This window comes from Coregonus lavaretus (assembly GCF_964263955.1).
Source record: "Coregonus lavaretus genome assembly, chromosome: 1".
Classification (NCBI taxonomy): Eukaryota; Metazoa; Chordata; class Actinopteri; order Salmoniformes; family Salmonidae; genus Coregonus; species Coregonus lavaretus.
The window spans coordinates 81,185,752-81,204,543 of NC_139988.1; the positions used below are offsets into that span (position 1 = coordinate 81,185,752).

At 43.4% G+C, this 18,792-nt stretch overlaps 1 protein-coding gene across 4 annotated transcripts in view; it reads left to right on the top strand.

Annotated features, from left to right (window-relative positions):
- The window catches only part of pemt (phosphatidylethanolamine N-methyltransferase), a 99,835-nt gene that overhangs the window by 56,609 nt on the left and 24,434 nt on the right, over positions 1-18,792 (top strand). For all 4 annotated transcript variants that reach the window (XM_084154756.1, XM_084154759.1, XM_084154758.1 and 1 more), the window contains one exon: positions 12,273-12,384. In XM_084154756.1, the coding sequence (XP_084010882.1) occupies positions 12,273-12,384 (112 nt within the window). The remainder of the gene's footprint in view (positions 1-12,272; positions 12,385-18,792) is intronic.

Consider the following 18,792-nt stretch of genomic DNA (forward strand, 5'->3'; position numbering starts at 1 on the left):
TGGCTCTGATTCCATGGTGCCAGGACCGGCTGATAACCTAATACACACTGAAATGGAGAAAGGTTAGTGGAGGAGTGGCGGAGGGAATTTTGGGCCATCTCTGCCCAGGGGATGAAAACCGACCACTCCCCCGGCCGGTCCTGGCAATAGGACCGCAGAAACCTACCCACATCCTGGTTTACTCTTTTAGACGGCAGGACTTAGAAAACCAATCCACAAGACCAGGATTGTGGTGTTCCCTTGAGACGGGGGAAGGTCCGTAACAAAAGCCACCGATAGGTGGGACCACGGCCGTTGTGGAACGGGTAGGGTTTGTAATTTACCTCTGGGCAGGTATCTAGGTGCCTTACACTGAGCGCACACCGAGCAGGAGGAAACATAAACCCTCACGTCCTTGGCTAAAGTGGGCCCAATAGATCAATCGATCGCAGACCTCTAACGGCACGTACATACGACCCTCTGGACACTGGGGGGGAGTGGGCTCTGTACGTAACGCCCGCTCGATGTCCGCGTCAACCTCTCACACCACCGGTGCCACCAGACACGACGCCGGAAGTATGGGAGTGGGCTCAATGGACCTCTCCTCTGTGTCATACAGTCGGGACAGGGCATCTGCCTTAGCATTCTGGGAACCTGGTCTGTATGAAAGGGTGAACACAAAACGAGTGAAAAACATGGCGCACCTTGCCTGGCGAGGGTTCAATCTCCTCGCCGCCCGGATGTACTCCAGATTGCGGTGGTCAGTCAAAATGAGAAAAGGGTGTTTAGCCCCCTCAAGCCAATGCCTCCACACTTTCAGAGCTTTAACCACAGCTAACAGCTCCCGGTCCCCCACATCATAGTTGCGCTCCGCCGGGCTGAGCTTCTTCGAAAAGAAAGCACAGGGGTGGAGTTTTGGTGGCGTACCCGAGCGCTGAGACAGTACAGCTCCTATCCCAGCCTCGGATGCGTCTACCTCTACCGTGAATGCTAAGGAGGAATCCGGATGAGCCAGCACTGGAGCCGAGGTAAACAGGTCCTTCAGGTGACCAAACGCCCTGTCCGCCTCGGCTGACCACTGCAGTCGCACCTGTCCCCCCTTCAGCAAGGAGGTAATGGGATCAGCTACCTGACCAAAGCCCCAGATAAACCTCCGGTAGTAGTTGGCAAACCCTAAGAATCGCTGCACCTCCTTAACCGTGGTTGGAGTCGGCCAATTACGCAAGGCCGAAATGCGGTCAATCTCCATCTCCACCCCTGACGGGGACAGGCGGTGCCCTAGGAAGGAGAAAGACTTTTGAAAGAACAGACATTTCTCCGCCTTGACGTACAGGTCATGTTCAGGGTACAGGGATTTTACTGCTGAGGGCTGGGGTAGTCATTTTCTCTGATGAATCCCCTTTCTGATTGTTTGGGGCATCCGGAAAAAAGCTTGTCCGGAGAAGACAAGGTGAGCACTACTATCAGTCCTGTGTTATGCCAACAGAAAAGCATCCTGAGAACATTCATGTGTGGGGTTGCTTCTCAGCCAAGAGAGTGGGCTCACTCACAATTTTGCCTAAGAACACAGCCATGAATAAAGAATGGTACCAACACATCCTCCGAGAGCAACTTCTCCCAACCATCCAAGAACAGTTTGGTGACGACCAATGCCTTTTCCAGCATGATGGAGCACCTTGCCATAAGGCAAAAGTGATAACTAAGTGGCTCGGGGAACAAAACATCGACATTTTGGGTCCATGGCCAGGAAACTGAGACCATGAATGGTCCCCAGACCTTAATCCCATTGAGAACTTGTGGTCGATCCTCAAGAGGCGAGTGGACAAACAAAACCCCAGAAATTCTGACAAACTCCAAGCATTGATTATGCAAGAATGGGTTGCCATCAGTCAGGATGTGGCCCAGAAGTTAATTGACAGCATTCCAGGGTGGATTGCAGAGGTCTTGAAAAAGAAGGGTCAACACTGCAAATATTGACTCTTTGCATAAACCTAATGTAATTGTCAATAAAAGCCTTTGACACTTATGGAATGCTTGTAATTATACTTCAGTATAACATAGTATCATCTGACAAAAATATCTAAAAACCCTGAAGCAGCAAACTTTGTGAAGACCAATGCTTGTGTAATTCTCAAAACTTTTGACCACGACTGTATATACTGTAGATAATACATACATAATCTGCTGTAAAGTATGGCCTACCGGACTACCAACCCCAGTACCCTTTATTTTAATTTCACCGACGCAAACAAACACTCATATCAACAATGAACAGAAATCTGAATATCACCAGCTGTACGTCTTTTCAAGGTCAAACCCTTCACTATCTTCTATTTATCATTCCCTATTCTGCCATTTTAGTACTGTTGCAAGGTATGGCCGATCAGACTACCAGCCCCATTATCCTACATTTTAAGTCCAACTGCGCAAACAAACACACTCGTATCAACAACGAACAAATATCAGAATATGACCCCAGCTGGGCTTGTTTTCAAGGTCGACCCCCTCACCATCTGCTTTGAGAGCCAGACTGATCACGCGAGCTTCATGAAAAGTCGCTACACCGAAACATTGATGATAGGGTAATCAGTCTGGTATGTACTATATCTTTTTAAAACATTTTAGACATTTAGCAGATGCTCTTATCCAAATCGATTTAAAGGAGCAATTAGGGTTAAGTGCCTTGCTCAGGGGAACATCAATAGATTTTTCACCTAATCGGCTCAGGGATTCGAACCAGCGACTTTTCGGTTACTGGCCCAACACTCTTTAGCGCTAGGCTACATGCTGCCCTATGATTTATGCATTGTTATGATTTGGTATGAAACATCCATAGGGCTCAGCTGCTTACTCAGCATCTGTTTACTCTCAATCTGTTGTCCTCCTAAGGCCTATTGTTGTTGTTTAAGTTTTTCCTATTGCTCAGGTTCCTCTTTCTCCCTGCCTGTGAGCTTTTTTGAAAATAACTATAAATCAATGTTGATTCACTCTGAGTCCCACAATGTTTTGATGCTCCTGGGCTTCAATAGGGCCTGAAAGAAGATAAAGGTGTAAACATTACGCTTGGAATAATCGAATCATGCAGCAGCTACTTGTGTTTACTGCCATAAGGTGTGAGTGGGTAACTGTGATTTAGAATTAACTACAGTGCCATACCTTCTATAGTAAACTAAGCCCATTGGCTGTGGAGCAGCAACGTGAACAATGATTGCTGTTTATGAAGTTAGTGTTTATCCTCATAACGGGTGAAGGTGGATTTTAGGTGGGTAGACAAGGAGGAATAACATCCCAATTGACATGAGGGGAGGTAAACACCTGAGGAGTGTGTTTGAGGTGATTCCGAAGAGAGAAAGTGTTTGTGGGGCCTCCAAGCCTCTAAAAAGGTAATGTTGGGTGCGTGCAGCTACACAGTTCGATATTGTTTTCATAAGAGTGGGGATGATCAACAGAAAATGATCGTGCTGACCGAACCGACCACTTACCGAGGATATCAGTAAATATAAATAATTACCTATACAGAAATGTGATGTTTGAAATGAAAGAGGTCTGCTAATATGGTCAATTGCTAACGGGTATGTTGAAAGCTATGACATTCAAAGTAGTAGTAGTTTTAAGGGTAATATAAATAAGTCACGGAGGTGCACATTACTGTTATAAACGTATCGTTCTATGGGTTTTTGTCCATATTCCCCAGCTCTAGTGTTCATGTTTTTCTCTGAAACTCTCTTTATCTATCAGGTAGACAGAGAACATGAGCTTACTACTTACAATGCATTAGGAAAGTATTCAGACCCCTTGACTTTTGTTACGTTACAGCCTTATTCTATCTACATACAATACCCCATAATGACAAAGATAAAACAGGTTTTTAGAATTTTTTAGAATTTATTCAAAATAACCTTAAATATCACATTTACATAAGTATTCAGACCCTTTACTCAAGACTTTGTTGAAGCACCTTTGGCAGCGATTACAGCCTCGAGTTTTCTTGGGTATGACGCTACAAGCTTGGCACACCTGTATTTGGTGGGTTTCTCCCATTCTTCTCTGCAGATCCTCAAGTTTTGTCAGGTTGGATGGGGAGCGTCGCTGCACAGCTATTATCAGGTCTCTTCAGAGATGTTCGATCAGGTTCAAGTCCGGGCTCTGGCTGGGCCACTCAAGGACATTCAGAGACTTGTCCCGAAGCCACTCCTGCGTTGTCTTGTCTGTGTGTTTAACCTTCGCCCTAGTCTGAGGTCCTGAGCGCAGGTTTTCATCAAGGATCTCTCTGTACTTTGCTCCGTTCAGCTTTCCCTCGATCCTGACTAGTCTCCCAGTCCCTGCCGCTGAAAGACATCCCCACAGCATGATGCTACCACCACCATGCTTCATCGTAGGGATGGTGCCAGGTTTCCTCCAGACGTGAGGCTTGGCATTCAGGCCAAAGAGTTCAATTTTGGTTTCGTCAGACCAGAGAATCTTGTTTCTAATGGTCTGAGAGTCTTTAGGTGCCTTTTGGCAAACTCCAAGCGGGCTGTCATGTGCCTTTTACTGAGGAGTGGCTTCCGTCTGGCCACTGTACCATAAAGGCCCCTTTGGTGGAGTGCTGCAGAGATGGTTGTCCTTCTGGAAGATTCTCCCATTTCCACAGAAGAACTCTGTCAGATTGACCATCGGGTTCTTGGTCTCCTCCCTGACCAAGGCCTTTCTCCCCAGATTGCTCAGTTTGGCTGTGCGGCTAGCTCTAGGAAGAGTCTTGGTGGTTCCAAACTTCTTCCGTTTAAGAATAATGGAGGCCACTGTGTTCTTGGGGACCTTCTATGCTGCAGACATTTTTTGGTACCCTTCCCCAGATCTGTGCCTCGACACAATCCTGTCTCAGAGCTCTACGGTCAATTCCTTCAATCTCATGGCTTGGTTTTTGCTCTGACATGCACTGTCAACTGTGGGACCTTATATAGACCGGTGTGTGCCTTTCCAAATCATGTCCAATCAATTGAATTTACCACAGGTGGACTCCAGTCAAGTTGTAGAAACATCTCAACATCTGTATATGTTTCACCTGTAACCATCATGTGAATGCTGAGTGTCATTGTTTTTTTGAATGTCAGAGACCGTTATTTCCAAGACTCAAAGAATACATGAAGCAGAGGCACATGAGTTTGGTGGGGGGGCTTGAGGTCCCTAAATAATTGAGTGTACTGTAAAGAAGCCCTCCTTCAGTGGCTTTGGTCATTTGTCAACAAATCCGGGTTTGAAGTTTCCTAACCAAATTGAAAAAGATAATTCTCTTTTAAAGTGATGCAAGGACAGTAAATGTAGCTTACCATGGTTTTGTTATGACGCCCAAAAAGCCAGGTTTCTATTCAGCAAAGATTTGTTGATGTAAGTCTATCACACTTTGCCATTTAACAGACTACATAATGTAACCCATTGTATAAAAAAAATGTATTTACTTGCCTCTTCTTATGTTTGCCATTTAAAGAGAAAATGAAAATGGCCATCTCTGTGAATTAGAAAAGTTCAATTTGTGTGTTTTGCTTTGAGAGAGCGAGAAAGAGAGATGTTTGTATGGGAAAGAACTCACACTGCAGTCGAAGCCGTGCAGGTTCTCCAGTTACACTGAGCTATGCCTCAGCCTACACCTTACTTTAGCTTAACTTCCATCCTCCACCTTTCACCTACCAAACAGCTGGGGGGTATACTACAAAGCGGAATAGAGGAGTTGGCGAGGTAAACTAAATTCAGAGTTCAACTCGGGATAACTGTTGCCACGAAGGTGGCTCACCTTTTAGCCAGAAATCAGATTCTCTCCCTCTCGCAAAAATTACATCATCATCCCTTTCATTTGAGGAAGACAACTGATTTCAATATTTTATTAATCAAATGTTATTTTGTGTTAAAAATATTAATATTAAAATACATATCAAACTGCAGATTTAGCAATGGCATTTTTGTATGACCATTATTTGATCAATCTGATTGGAAAAAAGGGTGCCTGTTCGTTGATAAGACACCATTAACGTAATTAGAGCAGTAAAAATAAATGTTTTGTCATACCCATGGTACAGTATCTGGTCTGATATACCACATCTTTAAGCCAATCAGCATGCAGGGCTCGAACCACCCAGTTTATAATAGCTTATTAACCACCATAGCCTGAATTTTCAGGATAATTTGTCTTTCATTTTGATTTAGGAAAAAATTAAAATATGTAACTTATTTGCCCCTAGATTGCTGTTCCAGCATTGTCTCAATGAAGAGTTTGACGTTCAACTCGTTGTGCTATACAGCTGCAACACTGGTTGGAGTTCGCGGGAGGTGCAGGATCAATATCCACCTTCGTAACATGGATGAAGCCTGAGTTGGAATGTGAAGCTGGCTAGCTTTAGAAAATCCTGAACAGATCTAGCTAGCTTCATAGTATACCCCTCTGCACCCTGATGCAACAATTCAGAGATGTTCCCAAAACCAACCACAATAGTGTATTTTTGTGTAGTCTGTGTATGGTGGGAGAGCTCCCACTGGCAGGTTATGCAGTCGGCAGCCAGGTGCTCACTGAGATATGCCCCAGATCAGAGACTCCTGCCACCAGCCTCACTCCTACATTCCCTCCACCTGCCTCCATCTACAACCATCCACCTAGCCAAAATCTTTAGCCATTAGCACCCTGATAGAAATGTCGACATATACTCTACTGTTATGTTCATAAAATATATGTACCTGTGTCAATGATCACTTTTTAATGAATTTATTTGCAAATTATGGTGGAAAATAAGTATTTGGTCACCTACAAACAAGCAAGATTTCTGGCTCTCACAGACCTGTAACTTCTTCTTTAAGAGGCTCCTCTGTCCTCCACTCGTTACCTGTATTAATGGCACCTGTTTGAACTTGTTATCAGTATAAAAGACACCTGTCCACAACCTCAAACAGTCACACTCCAAACTCCACTATGGCCAAGACCAAAGAGCTGTCAAAGGACACCAGAAACAAAATTGTAGACCTGCACCAGGCTGGGAAGACTGCATCTGCAATAGATAAGCAGCTTGGTTTGAAGAAATCAACTGTGGGAGCAATTATTAGGAAATGGAAGACATACAAGACCACTGATAATCTCCCTCGATCTGGGGCTCCACGCAAGATCTCACCCCGTGGGGTCAAAATTATCACAAGAACGGTGAGCAAAAATCCCAGAACCACACGGGGGGACCTAGTGAATGACCTGCAGAGAGCTGGGACCAAAGTAACAAAGCCTACCATCAGTAACACACTACGCCGCCAGGGACTCAAATCCTACAGTGCCAGACGTGTCCCCCTGCTTAAGCCAGTACATGTCCAGGCCCGTCTGAAGTTTGCTAGAGTGCATTTGGATGATCCAGAAGAGGATTGGGAGAATGTCATATGGTCAGATGAAACCAAAATATAACTTTTTGGTAAAAAACTGTTTAGAGGACAAAGAATGCTGAGTTGCGTCCAAAGAACACCATACCTACTGTGAAGCATGGGGGTGGAAATATCTTGCGTTGGGGCTGTTTTTCTGCAAAGGGACCAGGACGACTGATCCGTGTAAAGGAAAGAATGAATGGGGCCATGTATCGTGAGATTTTGAGTGAAAACCTCCTTCCATCAGCAAGGGCATTGAAGATGAAACGTGGCTGGGTCTTTCAGCATGACAATGATCCCAAACACACCGCCCGGGCAACGAAGGAGTGGCTTCGTAAGAAGCATTTCAAGGTCCTGGAGTGGCCTAGCCAGTCTCCAGATCTCAACCCCATAGAAAATCTTTGGAGGGAGTTGAAAGTCCGTGTTGCCCAGCGACAGCCCCAAAACATCACTGCTCTAGAGGAGATCTGCATGGAGGAATGGGCCAAAATACCAGCAACAGTGTGTGAAAACCTTGTGAAGACTTACAGAAAACGTTTGACCTGTGTCATTGCCAACAAAGGGTATATAACAAAGTATTGAGAAACTTTTGTTATTGACCAAATACTTATTTTCCACCATAATTTGCAAATAAATTCATAAAAAATTCATATTTTCTGGATTTTTTTCTTCTCATTTTGTCTGTCATAGTTGACGTGTACCTATGATGAAAATTACAGGCCTCTCTCATCTTTTTAAGTGGGAGAACTTGCACAATTGGTGGCTGACTAAATACTTTTCCCCCACTGTATATGAGCAAATAAATATTCCACTTTCTTTGGAACCCAAACCAGACAAAATTAAACTGGCCTATTTATATAATTAATATGAATTCGGAGGGCATAAAATATTAAGTATTCATGCATTGGACCTCTCACTAAAGGTTTCAGTCATACAAAAACTATACTTAAATCCGAACTGGTTCTCTAGCAGATTAGCAAGGATGGCTCACCCGGTGTTCAAGAATGGCCTTTTTCCCTTCATTCAGATTACAACCTCTCTACAAAATATAGCTATTTTTAAAACAAGCCATAGACAGCTGGTTGCAATTTCAGTTTAATCCACCCGAAAAGACAGAATAAATATTAGAACAAATATTATGGTTAAACTCAAATATACAAATTGATGATATTTTTTTAAAAACTGTATAATCTTTGTAAATTATATAAATAGAACTTGTGGAGTTACAGTGGGGAGAACAAGTATTTGATACACTGCCGATTTTGCAGGTTTTCCTACTTACAAAGCATGTAGAGGTCTGTAATTTTTATCATAAGTACACTTCAACTGTGAGAGACGGAATCTAACCTTCTCCCCTTTCCACTTGCCTCCTCCATTTTTGTGGTAATGCTGCAATCAGTTGGTTGTAACTTTGGATAGAGCAGACATTTCCATATATTTTTGTTAACTGCATGTGAGACATACAGTGGGGAGAACAAGTATTTGATACACTGCCGATTTTGCAGGTTTTCCTACTTACAAAGCATGTAGAGGTCTGTAATTTTTATCATAGGTACACTTCAACTGTGAGAGACGGAATCTAAAACAAAAATCCAGAAAATCAAAATGTATGATTTTTAAGTAATTAATTTGCATTTTATTGCATGACATAAGTATTTGATACATCAGAAAAGCAGAACTTAATATTTGGTACAGAAACCTTTGTTTGCAATTACAGAGATCATATGTTTCCTGTAGGTCTTGACCAGGTTTGCACACACTGCAGCAGGGATTTTGGCCCACTCCATACAGACCTTCTCCAGATCCTTCAGGTTTCGGGGCTGTCGCTGGGCAATACGGACTTTCAGCTCCCTCCAAAGATTTTCTATTGGGTTCAGGTCTGGAGACTGGCTAGGCCACTCCAGGACCTTGAGATTATTTTTACGGAGCCACTCCTTAGTTGCCCTGGCTGTGTGTTTCAAGTCGTTGTCATGCTGGAAGACCCTGCCACGACCCATCTTCAATGCTCTTACTGAGGGAAGGAGGTTGTTGGCCAAGATCTCGCGATACATGGCCCCATCCATCCTCCCCTCAATACGGTGCAAAAAAATACGCCCCAAAAATACGCCCCAAAAATACGGTGCAGTCGTCCTGTCCCCTTTGCAGAAAAGCATCCCCAAAGAATGATGTTTCCACATCCATGCTTCACGGTTGGGATGGGGTTCTTGGGGTTGTACTCATCCTTCTTCTTCCTCCAAACACGGCGAGTGGAGTTTAGACTAAAAAGCTCTATTTTTGTCTCATCAGACCACATGACCTTCTCCCATTCCTCCTCGGGATCATCCAGATGGTCATTGGCAAACTTCAGACGGGCCTGGACATGCGCTGGCTTGAGCAGGGGGACCTTGCGTGTGCTGCAGGATTTTAATCCATGACGGCGTAGTGTGTTACTAATGGTTTTCTTTGAGACTGTGGTCCCAGCACTCTTCAGGTCATTGACCAGGTCCTGCTGTGTAGTTCTGGGCTGATCCCTCACCTTCCTCATGATCATTGATGCCCCACGAGGTGAGATCTTGAATGGAGCCCCAGACCGAGGGTGATTGCCCGTCATCTTGAACTTCTTCCATTTTCTAATAATTGTGCCAACAGTTATTGCCTTCTCACCAAGCTGCTTGCCTATTGTCCTGTAGCCCATCCCAGCCTTGTGCAGGTCTACAATTTTATCCCTGATGTCCTTACACAGCTCTCTGGTCTTGGCCATTGTGGAGAGGTTGGAGTCTGTTTGGTTGAGTGTGTGGACAGGTGTCTTTTATACAGGTAACGAGTTCAAACAGGTGCAGTTAATACAGGTAATGAGTGGAGAACAGGAGGGCTTCTTAAAGAAAAACTAACAGGTCTGTGAGAGCTGGATTTCTTACTGGTTGTTAGGTGATCAAATACTTATGTCATGCAATAAAATGTAAATGTATTACTTAAAAATCATACAATGTGATTTTCTGGATTTTTGTTTTAGATTCCGTCTCTCACAGTTGAAGTGTACCTATGATAAAAATTACAGACCTCTACATGCTTTGTAAGTAGGAAAACCTGCAAAATCGGCAGTGTATCAAATACTTGTTCTCCCCACTGTATATACAGGGGATACAACCACCAACCTCTGCAGATTTTGCTGAAAAGAGACAGAATCATTAGATCACTTGTTTTGGTACTGCCCATATGTAGCTTGTTTTTGGTCGCAGGTTCAGTAATGGCAAAAAATTATTAAACATTTATTTGTAGCTAACTCTGCAAAAAGCACTGTTGGGTGATTTGAAAAGTCATAGTCAATCGATCAATAATATAATACTACTCTTAGCAAAAATATTTATCTTTAATTTACAATCTGTAGAAACTATGAGAAAAGAAAGGTTCAGAACTTTTGTGAAACAGCCCAGTGGAAAATACGTGTATGGCAGCTAGAAATCAAAATTTCAGAGATAGAAGGGAGGGGTTGAGTGTAGCTGAAGGCTGGGACTAAAAACAAACAAAAAATGTATATAGTATTTATAAGTAGAAACCTAAGTATTGTTGTCCATTAGTTTACTCCAATTAGGGGAGGGGTGGTAGGGTTAGTGGAAAATAATAAAGAAGGAACATATATTTAATTAGTTTACTCCAATTAGGGGAGGGGTGGTAGGGTTAGTGGAAAATAACAAAGAAGGAACATATATTTAATTAGTTTACTCCAATTAGGGGAGGAGTGGTAGGGTTAGTGGAAAATAATAAAGAAGGAACATATATTTAATTTGTTTACTCCAATTAGGGGAAGGGTGGTAGGGTTAGTGGAAAATAATAAAGAAGGAACATATATTTTAAAAATATATATATACAGTATTTAAAATAATATATTTGTACAAAATATATTTACAAAAAAAATACTGAACAAAAATATAAACGCTACATGCAACAATTTCAATGTTTTACTTAGTTGAAGTTCATATAAGGAAATCAGTCAATTCAAATAAATTAATTAGTCCCTAATCTATGGATTTCACATGACTGGGCAAGGGCGCAGCCTTGGGTGGGCCTGGGAGGGCATAGACCCACCCACTTGGGAGCCTGGCCCACCCACTGAGGAGCCAGGCCCAGCCAATTGGAATGAGTTTTCCCCCACAAAAGGACTATATTACAGAAATACTCCTCAGTTTCATCAGCTGTCCAGGTGGCTGGTCTCGTACGTTCCCGCAGGTGAAGAAGCCGGATGTGGAGGTCCTGGGCTGGGGTGGTTTCACGTGGTCTGCAGTTGTGATGCCGGTTGGACCTACTGCCAAATTCTCTAAAACGACATTGGAGGCGGCTTATGGTAGAGAAATGAACATTCAATTCTCTGGCAACAGCTCTGGTGGACATTCCTGCAGTCAGCATGCCAATTGCACACTCCTTCAAAACTTGAGACGTCTGTGGCATTGTGTTGCGTGACAAAACTGCACATTTTATAGTGGCTTTTTATTGTCCCCAGCACAAGGTGCACCTGTGTAATGATACGGTTGTTTAATCAACTTCTTGATATGCCACACCTGTCAGGTGGATGGATTATCTTGGCAAAGCAGAAATGCTCACTAACAGGAATGTAACAAATTTGTGCGCAAACTTTTTGGTATCTTTTTTCAGCTCATGAAACATGGGACCAACACTTTACATGTTGCGTTTATATTTTTGTTCAGTGTATATGGGGGATTGGAAATTATGCAGACAATTAGATTGATAGAAGCCACTATCTATCTGCAATATTAAAGCTGATCTACACTCCCCTCCCCCCCAGATTTTTTTTATAAATGAATGATCACTTCTCTTGGACATAATGACATTAATGCAGTGTGCCTTGTGAGGGTAGGGGTGGGTAATGTATCTAGTCACCTGTAGTGAGATGTATTGAATATCTTGTTATGTATGTGTGTTTCTTCCAGGTGACTATTTTGGGATCCTGATGGAAAAGAAGGTGACAGGTTTCCCCTTTAATGTAACTGAGAACCCTATGTACTGGGGCAGCACTGCCAACTACCTGGGTATCGCACTCATGTAAGTATTTTTGTGTGTGTGCATGTGTTTGAGAGAGAGAGAGAGAGAGATAGAGAGAGAGAGAGAGATAGAGAGAGAGAGAGAGACAGAGAGAGAGAGAGAGAGAGACAGAGAGAGAGAGAATTTGAGTATATGTTTATCTGTGCGTGTGCGTGCTAGGTGTGTGCGTTGGTTTGTTTGTGGCTAGCTGAACACCCATAATTCTCCTGTCTCAGCCTGTCTATCCCAAACTCACTGACACTGTCTGATTGGCCAGACATAATGACAGCACTTCACTTTGTAGTGAAGTAATATTCATCATATATGTATAATATACACTACATGATCAGAAGTATGTGGACACCTGAACATCTCATTCCAAAATCATGGGCATTAGTATGGAGTTGGTCCCCCCTTTGCTGCTCTAACAGCCTCCACTCTTCTGGGAAAGCGTTCCACTAGATGTTGGAACATTGCTGCGGGGACTTGCTTCCATTCAGCCACAAGAGCATTAGTGAGCTCGGGCACTGATTTTGGGCGATTAGGCCTGGCTCGCAGTCGGCTTTCCAATTCATCCCAAAGGTGTTCGATGGGGTTGAGGTCAGGGCTCTGTGCAGGGCAGTCTAGTTCTTCCACACCGATCTTGACGAACCATTTCTGTATGGACCTCACTTTGTGCACGGGGGCATTGTGGTCCTCTGTAGCTCAATTGGTAGAGCATGGCGCATGTAACGCCAGGATAGTGGGTTCGATCCCCGGGACCACCCATACGTAAAAATGTATGCACACATGACTGTAAGTCGCTTTGGATAAAAGCGTCTGCTAAATGGCAAATTATTATATTATTATTATTATTATTATTATTATTATTGTCATGCTGATACAGGAACGGACCTTCCCCAAACTGTTGCCACAACGTTGGAAGCACAGAATCGACTAGAATGTCATTGTATGCTGTAGCGTTAAGATTTCCCTTCCCTGGATCTAAGGGGCCTAGCCTGAACCATGAAAAACAGCTCCAGACCAGTATTCCTCCTCCACCAAACTTTACAGTTGGCACTATCCTTTGGGGCAGGTAGCGTTCTCCTGGCATCTGCCAAACTCAGATTAGTCCGTCGGACTGCCAGGTGGTGAAGCATGATTCATCACTCCAGAGAACGCATTTCCACTGCTCCAGAGTCCAATGGCGGCGATCTTTACACCACTCCAGCCGACGCTTGGCATTGCGCATGGTGATCTTAGGCTTGAGGCTTAGGCTGCTCGGTCATGGAAACCCATTTCATTAAGCTTCTGACAAAGAGTTATTGTGCTGACGTTGCTTCCAGAAGCAGTTTGGAACTCGGCAGTGGGTGTTACAACTGAGGACAGACGTTTTTTACGCGCTTCAGCACTCAGCGGTCCCGTTCTGTGAGCTTGTGTGGCCTACCACTTCGTGGCTGAGCCGTTGTTTGATTTGATTTGATACACCTGTTAGCAACAGGTGTGGCTGAAATAGCCGAATCCACTAATTTGAAGGGCCGTCCACATACATTTTGTATATAAAGTGTATATATCTCACTTGCAATCTGTAATAAGACTATGGAATTAATATGAACAAAGTGTATTCAAACGTTTATCTGACTCCATAAAGATGAGTTAGCAATATGCAAGCAGGACTATTGTTGAGTTACAGAAATAGGCTATCAAGAAAGGGCTGAGAGTTGACTACTAAATGCAAGTATTTAATGGCATTGGTATGCTTGTAATACCAATTTAATGACATTGTAAAATGAATGCTTCACATACAAGGTATAAGCTTAAGTTACAAGGCATTAACCAGGTGAGAGAGACATTTCTTTCCTCTTGATGGGAGAAGGGCTGACTGGCCCTCAAGCATTGTCCTTGTGTTCCTGGGCCATTTGCTATGCAGCCCCAGGTGTAGTCCTGTGTAGCTCAGTTGGTAGAGCATGGCGCTTGCAAAGGCAGGATTGTCGGTTTGATTCCCACGGGGGACCAGTATGAAAATGTATGCACTCACTACTGTAAGTCGCTGGATAAGAGCATCTGCTAATTGAATCAGATGTAAATGTATGAAAATTGTACAGGAAGCAACATCTTCTCCACTCAAGAGCCAGAGCAGGAAGGCCAAAATTACCCCTAATGGAGGTCTCCGTGTGTACTAGGGCTCAGTTGGTAACCTAGACTGCAGCTCCAAATCAGCCTGCACTCTCAGCCTAAAATACAACATAGTCTCTGCTCTTGCTCTTTCCGCTGTCGTTCGTTCCTGCACACTGTCCTGTACTCTCATTAGATGGAATTAGTTTGATGATGCGATAAACGGTTTGTTCTCCTGTCATTAGGATGTTATTTCAGAGTGTCCGTGCAGGACACAAAAAACTCTACCTGCAGGAAAGAAACAATTTGCATTTCGGTAGATGATTAAACATAGGGATTCAAAACCTTGAGGGAATTGCTTCTAATCTTTATAAATAAAGACTCGATTAGATGTACATTTAGGAGCTGGTGAATGATGACGGGCACATGTCAAACGTCACTCTCCGTGTATTACTGTTTACGAGTTTCGAATCACTTCTCCTTCAAGAGCGGAAAACTGTGTGTTTGTATGTGTGTTTGGTCTCCATGACAACAGTGACCAAACCACTGGTGAGTGGCTTGGCGCTGTTGCTGGGCAGACACAGCAGGAGAGAGTAGCCTATCGCTACAAACTATTATCCTTCTTTCCTGTAGTTCCCTTTCTTCCTTACTTCTCCCCCTGCACTCCCTCTCTTTCCCTCCATTTTCAAATGGATTGAGCTGCTAGGCAGTAGTATCGCCCATGTGCCGTTCCAGCAACCCCCCCCCTCCAGTGATGAAAGTGCTACAGTCGGACCATGAGGTGTGCCGGCCACTCATATATGAACTGGTGACCCCCACATGCACGTGAGGTGCACATGTAGCTCAGTGGTCAGATACTGGATTCGAAAGGCTGTTTAGTCACACAACCTATAGCACTGTACCATTGCATCAATGATGCAGACTGATACAGTACTGCATATATTGCATTACTGCATGTTCATTCATTTCATAACGTGACATGACCGTTCTACAGTTATGAAGCTTCATAACAGGCATCTCCTAGGATCATTCTTAACAGGTGCATGGTGCCCCTCCACACACACACACCCAACTGCACCCCCCCCCCCCCCCCTCCTCACAAACACACACACATCCACTTACTCTACCTCCGTCCATCCCTACATCCCATGACCTGAAGGAGATGAGCAGATACATTGAGACTGATGCAGTATTGTCACGAGTAGGCCTTATCACTTTACCTGCTCTCCATATACATCTGGCTCTCCCTCATTCACCAGCACCTGGAAACCGTCCACCTGTGTTTGTCAACCCCAAATACACTCTCGCCATCATCACCGTATAACATCCTTCACACCTCCTTCTCCTCTCTCTCCTTTTCCCTCCCACTCCTAATATCCTCCCTGACTCTGCAGGAAGGATATTCAGACCCCTTCACTTTTTCCACATTTTGTTACGTTACAGCCTTATTCATCAATCTACACACAATACCCCATAATGACAAAGCAAAAACAGGTTTTTAGAAATATTTGCTAATTTATTAAAAAGAAAAAACGGAAATACTACATTTACATAAGTATTCAGACCCTTTCCTCAGTACTTTGTTGAAGCACCTTTGCCAGCGATTACATCATCGAGTCTTCTTGGGTATGACGCAGAAAGCTTGGCACACCTGTATTTGGGGAGTTTCTTCCATTCTTCTCTGCAGATCCTCTCAAACTCTGTCAGGTTGGATGGGGAGCGTCACTATTTACAGGCCTCTCCAAATATGTTCGATTGGGTTCAAGTCTGGGCTCTGGCTGGGCCTCTCAAGGACATTCAGAGACTTGTCCCGAAGCCACTCCTGCGTTGTCTTGGCTGTGTGCTTAGGGTCATTGTCCTGTTGGAAAGTGAACCTTCGCCCCAGTCTGAGGTCCTGAGCGCTCTGGAGCAGGTTTTCATCAAGGATCTCTCTGTACTTTGCTCCATTCATCTTTGTCAATCCTGACTAGTCTCCCAGTCCGTGCCGCTGAAAAACATCCCCACAGCATGATGCTGCAACCACCATGCTTCTCCATGGGGATGGTGCCAGGTTTCCTCTAGACGTGACGCTTGGCATTCAGGCCAAAGAGTTCAATCTTGATTTCATCAGACCAGAGAATCTTGTTTCTAATAATGTTTCTGAGAGTCTTTAGGTGCCTTTTGGCAAACTCCAAGCAGGCTGTCATGTGCCTTTTACTGAGGAGTGGCTTCCGTCTGGCCACTCTACCATAAAGGCCTGATTGGTGGAGTACTGCAGAGATGGTTGTCCTTCTGGAAAGTTCTCCCATCTCCACAGAGGAACTCTAGAGCTCTGTCAGCGTGACCATCGGGTTCTTGGTTACCTTCCTGACCAAGGCCCTTCTCCCCCGATTGCTCAGTTTGGCCGGGCGGCCAGCTCTAGGAAGAGTCTTGGTAGTTCCAAACTTCTTCCATTTAAGAATGATGGAGGCCACTGTGTTCTTGGGTACTTTCAATGCTGCAGACATTTTTCGTACCTTTCCCTAGATCTGTGCCTCGACACAATCTTGTCTCTGAGCTCTACGGACAATTCCTTCGACCTCATGGCTTAGTTTTTGCTCTGACGTGCACTGTCAACTGTGTGTGCCTTTCCAAATCATGTCCAATCAATAGAATTTACCACAGGTGGACACCAATCAAGTTGTAGAAACATCTTAAGGATGATCAATGGAAACAGGATGCACCTGAGCTCAATTTTGAGTCTCATAGCAAAGGGTCTGAATACTTATGTAAATAAGGTATTTCTGTTTTTTATTTTTAATACATTTGCAAACATTTCTAAAAACCTGTTTTCGCTTTGTCATTATGGGGTATTGTGTGTAGATTGCTGAGGATTTTATGTATTTAATCCATGTTAGAATAAGGCTGTAACGTAACAAAATGTGGAAAAAGTCAAGGGGTCTGAATACCTTCCGAAGTGCCTTCAGAAAGACTTATTCCACATTTTGTTGTGTTACAGCCTGAATTCAAAATTGATTAAATTGCTTTTTTTCTCTCACCCATATACACACAATACCCCATAATGAAAAGTGAAAACATGTTTTTAGAAATGTTTGCAAATTTATTGAAAAGGAAATACAGAAATATCTAATTTACGTAAGTATTCACACCCCTGAGTGAATACTTTGTAGAAGCACCTTTGGCAGCGATTACAGCTATGAATCTTTCTGGATAAGTTTCTAAGAGCTTTCCACACCTGGATTGTGCAACATTTGCCCATTATTATTTTCAAAATGTTTCGAGCTCTGTCAAATGGTTCTTGATCATTGATAGACAACCATCTTCAGGTCTTGCCATAGATTTTAAAGTAGATTTAAGTTTTAAAAAGTAACTCGGCCACTCAGGAACATTCACTGTCTTCTTGGTAAGCAACTCCAGTGTAGATTTGGCCTTGTGTTTTAGGTTATTGTCCTGCTGAAAGGTGAATTCCTCTCCCAGTGTCTGGTGGAAAGCAGACTGAACCAGGTTTTCCTCTGCAGTTTTTGCAGTATTACTTTAGTACCTTGTTGCAAACAGGATGCATGTTTTGGAATATTTGTATTCTGTACAGTCTTCCTTCTTTTCACACTGTCAATTAGGTTAGTATTATGGAGTAACTACAATGTTGATGATCCATCCTCAGTTTTCTGCTATCACAACCATTCAACTCTGTAACTGTTTTAAAGTAACCATTGGCCTCATGGTGAAATCCCAGAGCGGTTTCCTTCCTCTCCGGCAACTGAGTTAGGAAGGATGCCTGTATCTTTGTAGTGACTGGATGTATTGATACACAATCCAAAGTGTAATTAATAACTTCACCATGCTCCAAGGAATATTCAATGTCTGCTTTCTTAATTTGTTTTACCCATCTACCAATAGGTGCTCTTCTTTGCAAGGCATTAGTAAACCTCCCTGGTCTTTGTGGTTGAATCTGTTTGAAATGCACTGCTCGACTGAGGGACCTTACAGATACAGTGAGGGAAAAAAGTATTTGATCCCCTGCTGATTTTGTATGTTTGCCCACTGACAAAGACATGATCAGTCTATAATTTTAATGGTAGGTTTATTTGAACAGTGAGAGAAAGAATAACAACAAAAAAATCCAGAAAAACGCATGTCAAAAATGTTATAAATTGATTTGCATTTTAATGAGGGAAATAAGTATTTGACCCATCTGCAAAACATGACTTAGTACTTGGTGGCAAAACCCTTGTTGGCAATCACAGAGGTCAGACGTTTCTTGTAGTTGGCCACCAGGTTTGCACACATCTCAGGAGGGGTTTTGTCCCACTCCTCTTTGCAGATCTTCTCCAAGTCATTAATGTTTCGAGGCTGACG